This window comes from Parambassis ranga, chromosome 9 (genome assembly GCF_900634625.1).
Source record: "Parambassis ranga chromosome 9, fParRan2.1, whole genome shotgun sequence".
NCBI classification, from domain to species: domain Eukaryota; kingdom Metazoa; phylum Chordata; class Actinopteri; family Ambassidae; genus Parambassis; species Parambassis ranga.
Window position 1 is genome coordinate 5094504 of NC_041030.1, and position 12063 is coordinate 5106566.

General features: G+C 42.0%; 1 protein-coding gene across 1 annotated transcript in view; it reads left to right on the plus strand.

The window, feature by feature from the left end:
- The window catches only part of unc5db (unc-5 netrin receptor Db), a 167530-nt gene that overhangs the window by 134421 nt on the left and 21046 nt on the right, over positions 1–12063 (plus strand). Inside the window, exon 11 of the mRNA XM_028414284.1 lies at positions 1669–1753. Coding sequence (XP_028270085.1) covers positions 1669–1753 — 85 coding nt within the window. The remainder of the gene's footprint in view (positions 1–1668; positions 1754–12063) is intronic.

Here is a 12063-nt window from a genome sequence, read left to right on the forward strand (position 1 = left end):
TCTGGGGATAATGGGAGACATGACACCCGAAGTGTGTTTCTTATGTCCAGTCCACTCCGTAATTTTGTTTTGGCCGTCATTAATTGCTTCAGTCGTTCTTGTTCATGTTTTCTTCCATGGCTTGTCTTTTAATGCAGGGTGCTCGGTCTCGCAGTTTTGAAGGCTTCGTTGCCTCATTTGCGAGTCTGTCGCCACATCACTCAGAGCGGACTTGGTGTGTGAGAATCACCTGTTGCAATAAATCCGTATTTTAAATAGGACTCCTGATATAGTCTTTTAAATGCGGGTTTCTTTTTCTTTGAAGGGGTATGCTCCTCTTCTTCTGTCTCCTCGTTAGGCCTTTTCCCCTTTCCGAAGAAGCTCTCCAAAGACGTTTGTTTTTTATTTATTTTTGCTGCTTGTGGGCTTAATTTTGGGGTTCCGTATCCCGTGACCGAGACAAGCGTCTGGGCAGGTGCTTAAAGGCACAGGCGGATGAATCTGATCGATTTATAAATGAAACAGCTTTCAGACTCAGATAATGAATAATATATGTTTTGCTCAGTCGTTCTGTGCGGCCCGGTACCAAATGACCCACGGACCGGTACCGGTCCCCGGCCCGGTGGTTGGGGACCACTGCTTTAAAGCATAGGTTCTCAAAGTGCGGCCCACAGTGATTTACAGTTGTTCGTTTGAATCCAACTGTTATATTACATTACATTACAATGTGTCTCTGGTTTTGCCAGGTTTAGCCCCATATGTGTTTGTTGCACATTACTGGATACAGACCAAAAACTGTAAACTGTAGAGATGCAGCTGGATCATTAAAATGATTACAAATTGGCCCTCAGCTGTCAAAACTTTGAGAACCCCTGCTTTAAAGGATGTAGTCTACAGAGATGTGTGCTTTACAGACTGTAGATCTTAAAAGGTTGCACCAGCGGTTGTCAAATGGGAACATATTGTCTGTAGAGTTCGGTGTGTAGAACCTGCTTTTTTAATGTAAAAAAAGTTCAACTTTAACCTGACTTCATTGAGTCCTTGGGCTCTGAAGAATCCATCTGATCCATTATTCACTACCGGGAAAAAAGGAGGACACATTTTGTCAGCCACATTTAAAGGAAAGCTCGAGAAGCAGCCTTGTTGCCCCGCTGTGACACATCTATGCTCAGAATCCATCCTTCAGAGGACACAGCAAAACAACCCTAAAATCAATAGTTCTTTTTATTCAACATCCTTGGTTCTAAATGTGAGGCAGCTGCGAACTGGAGCTGCAGCAAGCAAGCTAGCTTTCAGTGTCTATCTGTATGCTGTCACAGTTACAGTAGCACCCCACTACACCAAAACAGTTAATTTGAACTATATCCCTGTTAAGCGATGTAAGTTTTGCCATCAAATTTAGAAACCCACAAAAAGTTAGTTGAACTTGTCTCTTAGCTGGTGTTTAACAAACAGCTGCCTCCTCATTATGAGGCTATTTCTGCTGAAATGTGTTATATTCCTGCTAGCAATAATGAAATGTTTCACTTAGAGTCTGCCTCGCCGTCTTCCATCAACTCAACTGAAGCTCTCATAAACATCCTCGTAACCTCAGCGTGTACGACATGCTGTAAGCCCTTATTTTGCCCTTCCGCTGTCAGCCTGCTGGAGTTGTTGCTGTTGACATGGCTGTGTGTGTTTTTTTTCCAGGGGTCAGCCTGCTTGTGCCTCATGGAGCCGTGGCTGAAAATATGTCCTGGGAGATGTACATGGTGATCAATCAGGGAGAAGCAAGGTGAGGCTGGAGTTTACCCAAATATCATTTCAAGCATCTATCCGTCTGTCAGTGTCTCTCTATCTCATCATCCATCTGCTCTGACTCTCCCTCCTCTGTCCTCACTGTCCTGCTTTCTCTCTTAATTATTCAGGTCTTCTGTCTCCTTGCAGTGTTTAGTCAGGAGGGCCTTCTCTTCTCAGTGCAGCTGTCTGACTAAAGCCGATTTTGCAGCTTAACGCCGCTCTATCATCGGTAGCTTAATTATCAGGGAATTAGAGTAAAGCGTGCTGTTGTCAAAGAAATATGTTTTCTTACTGCCTATTGTCTGTGGTGAGTTAAGATTAATGAGACTTTGTTTTTATTTAATCATCTGGATTCCACTCACTCTGTCTTCACAGTGTGACACCAACAGATTTTCAAGCTTTACACTTCAAAAACTGCTGGGTTAATATATCCCAAATTAGGGTTGTTCAAGTAACTATTTTTAAGTTTTACACAGTTTTTAGAGTGTAAATTGGGTGAACATTCTACTTTAGTTTTTAATTAGTTGCTTTTTTCTCTTTCTTCATGTGGTGCTGTTCAAATGTGAACTGTTGCTGTTAGTGATGGGTTACTCTGCCTGTAAAAACAGCTGGATAGAGGAGGTTTGTCAGGTCTGACTAAGCAAAAGCTGGACACAATTATAAATATTAATTGAAATAGCTATCCACAGTACAGTTGTTACGGCCGCACATCCACAATTCTGTAAAGGTCACACACAGCCAGTTACATTCATTAGCTCTTCATGGATGGTTGCTGCGCTGACGGCCTGTTCTCACCCAGGTACTGAGCTGTCCCCTTCAAACAAACCACATGGGGAACAAAAAAAGCAAGTCAGCATATTTTATATATATATACAAGCAGTACTGTTCAATTTATGTAGCACCATTTCAGAGCTTTTTACACTGTGAGGTCAAGACCTTCAAGTGTAATTGTCTTCAGCTGTCTGCTCATTAACACAACTTGATGCGGACAGATAACAATTTGCTCCACACTTCCTCGTGGTTGACGGGCTAAACCGCCATCAACAGTGAAACTTCATGTCCAAATGGGTTTCATTTAAAGAAACTTGAATATTTTTATATATTTATATATTTAGTTTAGACAGATTCACTTTGAAATATTCATTTTGAATCATGTAATCTGCATTTTACCCGTATCTCTGCTGCTCTGTGCTTTGTGTGTGTAACAATCACACACAAGATGATACAGACAGAGAACAGGAGAGGGCAACAAATAAATGTAATGTTTGCATATTATCAGGTAAATATCATGTATTGGTTATTAAAGGTATTTTCTTTTAGTTAAAATAGAAACCTTGTTTAAATTAGTACTAATTAAGAGCAAACACTACCATCATCTGTTGTCCTGCATGTTAAGTGCAAGTGTGTGTTTGTGTGTGTGTGTAATTGTTTTAAGCAATGGGTAAAAACTGGACCACAGACAGGCTTAGCTAAATTTGCTCAGCTTTTACTCTAAAAACAATACAGTAGTCTACTGTCACCATAGTAACACCACTTGAAACTGCATACATGGTGTCTGTGTCATGGCTCAGATTCCCACGTAGCCTGTTGTCCTTCCCTTAACAATGTCAAAGTGTGATGTTCACTGCCCCTTTGTGAGGGTGCGGGATGTCAGAGATACCAATACAATTATTTTTATCCCCAGTACTCTACAATACTCTGGATTTAGAGTGTATATATATATATGTATGTATATATATATATATATATATATATATATATATATATATATATATATATATATATATATATATATATATATATATACATGCAGACATTTAGCTTCTAGATAATACAACATTGCTGGAAATAAACAGGGTAGTGGACATGAAGTTTTTTACACTGCTGGAGAAGAATTGACTTGTTATGGTTTAGCATTAGCCTCCAGCTAAAGAATATTAGTCAAGTAAAAACATGTTATACACTGTATTTCAACATTAAAACAAAGCTTTATTATAAAGCTGATGAATGTCCATACCCCAAACTTTAACAAATACCTAAGTATTTAGGTCCAGACTTAACTTTCATCATATCAGAGCAGCATCACATCATTAACTATGGAGAGATTTTGATGCTGTTTTAAAAGTAACCAGTGGATACAGTGGTGCAGCAGCACACACAGACGAACAGAGTGTGGATGTGTGTGACCCTCCCTGTGGCCATCTCCACATCCCTGCGTGTTTACCTCCAGGCTATGTGACAGATGGGGCCCAGCAATCACTGCAGCCTATCTCCCCGCTCCCAACAGGAGTCCTCTAGGTGCCACGATATGGGTGTTCATTTCCAAAAGCCCCTCGCAGGTGGTAGTCTGGGCTTTGATGTCCCAGCTGCTGTTGAGAAACTCAAGTTCACACCGCGACCCTGGAGGGGAGGGGTTGTGTGGTGGTGGAGTTGGGGGGGGGGGGGAATGAGAGGCTCTGCAGTGGAGTCCTTCATTTAGCCGACTGACTCGCAGGAAGCAAAGTCAAACCTCCAATCCTCCAATCTCTTTTCCGTCCCCTCCACTCTTGAGAGTCAATATGTAGTTATGTACTTCACTCGGTGTCAACAATGTGGCTCTGCGGGAGAGAGTCACGACCCAGGATGCTTCTTTAAACGATGAACGGAGCGTGGTGTGCTGATGAGCACAAGCGGAAGGCGTAGATGTCTCCCGAGGGCCTTTCATCTCCGCGTTGTGTATTCTGATCACAGCTAGGTAATGACCTTTGGATGGACTGAACGGCTCTCTGAGGAGAAGGGGGGAGCGTTTGCATGCTCCTCCCCGCAGAGAGCCACTGCAACTGTTTATCCACACGGCTCTCTAACAAAGTCACAAAAGAAAGGAGATGGAAAATGCACACATTGGCACAGGGCACTGAAATAATAAGAGCGAGTTCAATTGAGGTCAATTGATATGATATATGTTTTTTCCTAACCTTAAAGAATGAGCATCTTTTCTGTTTAACCACTGCAGCTGAAATGTATCGTGTAAGTCTTTACAAGCAGGTCCAGAGTATGGATTCCTCCCTGCCAGCATTTGATTTCTTCCACTGGTTTCATCCACCTTTGTGGAACACTTCAAACTATTTCCAACCTGACAGTATTTGGTGTTTTTTTCTCCTCTGTGTGAGCTGAGAGATGTTTACTGTAGACAGTCATTTTTCTCCCCCCGTGGTCTGTTTGTGCTTGTCATCTCGCCAGCTGTCAATCACACCATCCTGCATCCTGGCAGTCCAGAGGACACACAGAGAATTGTATTCCCTTTTTCTTTCCCAGTGCAAGTGTCCACCTTAATCCCCTGTCCAACCTACTTCTCCACACCCTCACAGATACCCATTAAAGCTTTTTTTCTTTCTCTCAAAGGCTCATCTAAATCTTTTGAAGGCGCCGTTTTGCTTAGGTCAGACATATTCCCTTTTTGCTGCTGAGATTTTATGAGCGCTTTGTATTGTAAGATAAATCCTTCAACCTATTGAGGCAAAAACAGCTTTGTCCTCACAGGAAGAAAAAAAAAACTTTAATGATGAAACTAGTTTCCATATGCCTTATAAAAGACGCCCAGTTGAACATTTATGACCTCATATGTTATTTATTGCTGTATGGGTGCTTTATAAATAATAATAAGAAGACTAACAAAGTGCCCTAAAGGATCAGTGTTATAGCACTAAAATGATTTTGTTTTAGACATAGCTGTCAGTTGAAGTGCACACAGCCACCCTGGTTGGATGCACAGCCAGGGCTGAGCACAAACAGCTAACCCCCGCTGATCTGCTTTTCTGGATTGAGAGCCACAGCAAGCTCTCACAGCTTTTGATGGACACATTGCTCACAGTTTCAGTCCACAGATCCCTCCTCCACGTCAAGGTGACTTTAGAAATAAGGTGCCATCTGACCAGAAACCGAAATCCATCTCACTCTGAAATGACTAAAGCTTGAAGAAGTCATCTACGGTGTGATGAAGACGGTCACATTCACCCTGCCTGTTGTGCTGTGGGGACTTATGGGGTGTAAAGGGCACAGCATGGCCCCGCATTGATGTGATGCATGTCACAGTGTCAGAAATATGACGAGCAACTAGAGCCGCATGCTGCTGTTGTCTGTGTTTACTGTTGCTGATATACTCGCTTTGTGTCACAACACACACTTAAGTGTTGTAGATTAAACAAGACTTTAGCCAAGTTTCTATGAGATGAGGATGCTTGTTTATACTTTCTGTCGCTTTTGTCACTCATAAAGTATTGCTGCTATAAAGTTCTGTAATGTTCGTATTTGCTTATCCATTTAAAGGAGCTGCATGCTTTTAATACAGACAGCTTGACAGCCGTATGCTAGGTCTTTGCTTGTAGCTAGTGCTTCAACAGCAAGTTGTGCTGTGTGATTTCCCTCCTCTATATATATGTATACACAACCGTTCAAAAGTTTTGGGTCACTTGGAAATGTCTTTTTTTTTTTATAAAAAAAATGTTTTTTTTTTCAATGAAGATAACATTATAGTAATCAGACATGGCAAGGGTGAGTCATCATTATCATCATCATCATCATCATCATCATAACCTCTGTGCAGATGTGATGTCTGCGTACCCACAAATTATCTTTTGCTCCATGAGACCTAAGCTACACATGCACCAAAAAAACAGCAAGAAAAGGCTGTGCAGCCTGCCTCTGTGTGGCTCAGCGTCGACTATGATATAACCTTGTAGCCTTTACTCTGCATGTGCTCCACAAGGTCTATTATTTCTTTGTAACAATTCAACACAAGTGCATGACATAACAAGGCTAAAGCAAAGCAGACACATGGACGCTGCATTGTTGCATTGTGAGCTTAAAGGGTATTGTGTTGTCGTCTGGCAGTGCACATTTCAGTCTGTACAGAAAGAGGAGAAATATATAAAAATGCTGTATACATCTGCTATAGATCCTTTATCATACACAACGTACATATTTGTTCAATTATCATCATATTAAAGTTGTAAGCAGTGACTATCAGGCCTTTCCCCCATGCGGTCAGCAGGGATTGGCACAGTTGAGGGGTTGTCACGGCAGGCGCATAGACTTATTGTGAGCAGGATTGTTAATCAATGATGCTGAAATGACCAGCAGTACTTCCTGTGGCCTAAGTGTTGTTTTGTAGTGCATTCAATAGTTAGATGTCATCCTGCTGCATGTTGTTGTTTAATGAAAATATTAAGAATACACTATCATCGTGGGTGTAAGAATGATCTGTCAACAATGTAACACCAATCAATTTCCCTGCATCTCTCCCTATCATTTCTATACACTTAAATGTATCCAGTAAAGGCATAATAATTTATATATGGAAGTTGTAGTAGTAGTGAATATCCAAAATAATGATTAATACTTGTTCAATATCAGCCTGAAGTCAGCCTCACTGTAACAATGGATGTCAAACATTTTGACATGCTCTGGCTATGATTCACTGTCTCCAGTACAAAAGCAAGAAACACACCCTTTACTTGATGAAACACACACACACAGCGTTTGAAATTAATTAAACTTCAGCTGTTATTCAACATTATTTTTAGTTATGACTCTCAGTGATAAGTGACCAAATAGCATGGCAACTTATTTCAAGTGATTAGCCTTGTTGCTTACATCCATTTTCCCAAGTCAAGTGGTTTGCAGCACACTGAGGTCCTGGGACTAGAGATGAAGTGCTATCAGTGTGAGTTTAAAAGTCATTACAGTTGTATTATAAATCAAGGCTCAGATGAGTGATTGAAGTTATTGTTAATGTTTAACAGAGTAGTTGTTTCAATCAAGTGCTGCAACTGTGACCGGTGATGCTTGAGGCCATGTTCGCATTTTCAGTCAGTGTGGGCTCAGTCTTAATCCTCAAATACACTGTGCGATTTTGGGGAAGTCCATGTTTAACACCAGCGCACACAGTATGAATAAAATGCATGCGATGTCGAGTCAAAGCTCATGATTTATGTGCTCACACTGTACAGTGCGATGGTCGGCTGTGATGTCACTGCTCACACTACACACAACTTCAGGTGATCAGGTGATCACATTGAACTGGAAATTAAACATGTGTTAAAAAGTCAAAGTCAGTCAGAATCGGTGTTGTGTGTTACTGCCACAGCTCGTCAAATATAGCCTCCATCCCCACTGTCCAACGCCGTGCGCTTATTTTTAAACATTTTCGTTTAGATTTGTAGAATGTGCCTTTAAAGGAATGTTTTAGATTTGTGGACAATTGGAACAATTCTGTCTGTTTCTCTTGATGATGAATGTGTAGTTTTCTTCTTTCAATGTTTACATTAGAAAGCTAAATAGATGATGAGTTAAACACACACGTCTTCGGTGGATGCTGCAGGCATCTACCATGTTTCAGCTCTGGCTGTTTGATTAATGTATCTACACACTGTCCCCATCAACTTAATAATGAACAAACGCACAGTGGGACAAACAGGTGGAAGACTACAAGCAAATAAAGGTGAAGCTAATGGGGCGTGCTAATGTGTGCATTTATTAAAGCAGCGGTCTCCTCTCCAGACCCAATCTGCCACTTCGCACCCCTCCCAGGGTCCACGAGGAGTGAGTCATTGATCACTTTAAATAGTCCACCTCATCTATGGGCTCAAGAAGATGCCGTATAAAGCTCTTCACCGTGATGACGAGTGGAATTGAGAAAAGAGGCCGCTAGCCTCGGGCGCTTCTTTAGCATTGCCGCTGGACTCTGGGGCCCAAGCTGAAGGCTACTTGAGGAGCACGTAATCTGCTCCTTGCCTACACTTTGCATTAAATGTGTGATCAGGCTCAGCGCTGTTGGCTGAAGGATAGAGAGCCCTCTCAGGACCAGTCAAGAGCAGGGCTGCTGTTGACATGAAGAGAAAAAAAATGTGAGCTAAGAGACGCAGGGAAGCAGGTGAGGCGGCTGCACAAGGAGATGGTGCCTTTAGGGCCAGAGAAAATCATGCAACCATCCTCCCTCTCTTCTCTGCTCAGGTCAAATGTTGAAGCAGTAATTGGGAAGTCTGGAGTGGATGTCAGCACCAAGAAAGAGCATTTACCATGAAGGTGTTCCAAGAGACAGCTTTTAATTCATATAAGCTGCTATAATAGCTGAGGAGATTACATAACTGTCTTTTTATGAAATAACAGAAAAGTTTTAGGGAAGTGGGAGCCAGAGTTAAAATCAAGTTTGATTTGGCTGTTAAGACAATTACAGCTGAGTGAATCATTGCATCATTTGCAAGCAAACAATCAGCAGTTCTGTGGTAACTCATACAGCATTTAACCACTAGCAGCACGGTCAGAGGGAAGAACAAACCTCTAACCACCGTGGTGTTGGTGACACACTGTGTCAGGAGAGCTGCTTAGCAACATGAGTCAACTTTCTTTTTGTTGAGCAATCTCTGACCCTCAAGGAATGAAATGACAAAGACAGTGAGAAGAGAATAACATATGACGCTAAGGGAAATGTCAGGTGTTTGACCTACTGGTCTTCAGTCCAAGCAACATTTTTCAGTTCTGTTTTGTGCATGATGGTTTAAATCCACAGACCCACTGGAAGGTGGGTAATATACTGTTTAAAATGCATTATTCAGAGCAACGATGAGCCATGATTGATTCCCTTGTAACTTGTAGTCATGTGACAAACACGTTTTTGGCAGATGTGCATGTTCCATACAGCCAGAATTGTACTTTCCAACAGTCAGTGAATGCATGACGTGTATGATTTTTTTGTCAGACCCAGTCTGAGACAGTTCTTAAAAAAAATTATTATTAAAGCTTTATTATTCTTTATTCTATTTTTTTTTTTCAAAACAAATCCATTTGCAATGGTAACATTATACTTAAAAAAAAAATCTGGCCTCATCTCTTTCTAGCTAGGAAGTCATGATTGATTCATTTGTGACAAACGTTGAGCTACTTTTTGTTCTATCGCAGGTTTTCTAGTGTTCATGTGCAGACCAGAGTGTAAGTAAAACTTCAAATAGCTACCTTATACAGTCTAGTTACGTCCCATTTTTCTCAGAGAGTAATGTTGTACCATCAAATCAAAGTAATTCATCGTTTCTTTTAGGTTTATGCTATCTTATGATTTATGTCTTTATAACTGTGTTGTAAAGTGCAAAAAAAGAATGGGTTCTCTATACCTATTTCCATAATTGTGCTTTTTCCATAGAGGTCCAGTGACAATGAGGTCATATGCTCAGGATTCAGAGGCTCAAATTGGCTAATGTTAAACCCATCCATTATTTTATTTTACATGCTTCGTGCCCAGCCAAAAGGAACACTAAATGAATCACAATTATTTTATTTTACTTTAAGAATAGAAAGAATATGATGGATGAATAAATGGGAAGTGTTCTGTTACCATACACCTCTCAGCCCGGTAATTGACAAACTACTTTCTATTGCTCAAGTACCTGTCAATCAAAAGAAAAAGAGTCTGTGTTGCCATGGCATCAGAAAATTCATTGTTCATCATAGAAACAAGACCATGTGCTGTGACCATGTGTGATTCTCTGATGAACAATGAATTTTCTGAGCTAACCATGACACAAATATGTAATAGAATACACAGCAGCAACCACAAAAATGATGGTCAATCCTCTTGAATTAAAAAAAAAAAAACAACAACCTGTCCTCACCAAGTGTCTGGCACCAAAGTGAGGTTGTCTATATAGTGCATGTCAAGTGTGTTGTTTGAGATGGGAGTCATAGCCATAAGAGTTCGGACAATTGTGTCTTGCAAAAGGCTGCGGGTCTGGTGCAAACAAGCAGCAACCTTCAGGGCTCAAACTTAAAGCCCATGCAGAAGTGTCAAAATTTGTAGTTCACGCTGCAACCACTGGGGGCTGGTGCTGATTCACATTCCAGACGCTTCACACTCGACTGCAAACCGTCCCAGTGCACACTGGAGGTCCCGGTTTGAGGAAGCCAACAGGACAACATCATCGGCAAAAAGCAGAAATGAGATCCTGTGGTTCCCAATCCAGACCCCCTCCGGCCCCTCGCTGCGCCAGGAAATTCTGTCCATAAAAATTATCAACAGAACCGGCGAGTCCTCAGCCTCTGCTTCCATAATAGAAGGCGTGTTGGTGGGATTGAGGAGATCCTCCTTCCACCATCCACCAACATCCCCAGTCGAGGTCAACAGCTCCCCACCCCCACTGCAAACAGTGTTGGTGGAGTACTGCTTCCCCATCCTGAGGCGCTGGATGGTTTGCCAGAATCTCTTTGAGGCCGACCGATAGTCCTCCTCCATGGCTCCTCCCAGGCCCAAGTTTTTGCCTCTACAACTGCCCTAGCTGCAGCACGTTTGGCCTGCCGATACCTATCAGCTGCTTTAGGAGTCCCGCAAGCCAACCAGTCCCGATAGGATTCCTTCTTCAGCTTGACGGCATCCCTGACTTCGTCAGACTCCGTCAGGGGATCGCCGCCGCAACAGGCACCGGAGGCTTTGCGGCCGCAGCTTCGGACAGCTGCATCGACAATGGAGTCGGAGAACATGGTCCACACCGACTTAATGTCCCCAACCTCCCTCAGAATCTGGGTGAAGCTCTCCCAGTTGGGAGAAGTAAATTACTTGACTATACGCAATATATAAAATTACTTGACTATACATAATATACCATTACGCATCATTATGGGCGTTGCTGCTTTGAGTGACAAGCAGTTGCCACATAACATCGCAAGTTTCCTGCTTCCGCAATCGCCTGACCTCCTTAACTCCGCTTGTGCCACGTGACGCTGCCAACATGGAGGCAGACGGAGCGTCACGGAGCCTCCCACCAAGCCTCAAAAGAAACAAACGGGTGACATCACGGAAGCTCTGTCTATAGTTTTTACTGTCAATGGGTGCAAAGTTATAGCTCCACCTTTATGTGTATGTGTATCAAGCCCATTAGCAGATACGTAGTCTCGACCAAATGTGGCGTTCATGTGTGAGGACGTTTCTTCATCAATTACCAATGCATGGCAGAAATGATCGCTATGGGTTACCATGACTGTCTTGAATTTAATCACATTGTAAATTAATAGAGATTGAAAGTGGCTTTCCTATGTAGACAAATTAAAGTATTATCTGTCACGTCTCTGATGGCTGATACAGAGCTAGGAGAGCTTTGTTGAAGTGTTTTTCTTTTCTCTTATGATCCCGCCTGCTCTGTTTTTTTTTCCTTTCTATTTTTTTTTCCTAAGACCTGTTTCTTGTAAGCCGCTTTTAATGAGCACACTCCAACTCACTGGTAAATCGCTGTGACTTTCACCTGTGCTGGAACTAATTCCAGCAGCCTGGCATGTGAAGCAATA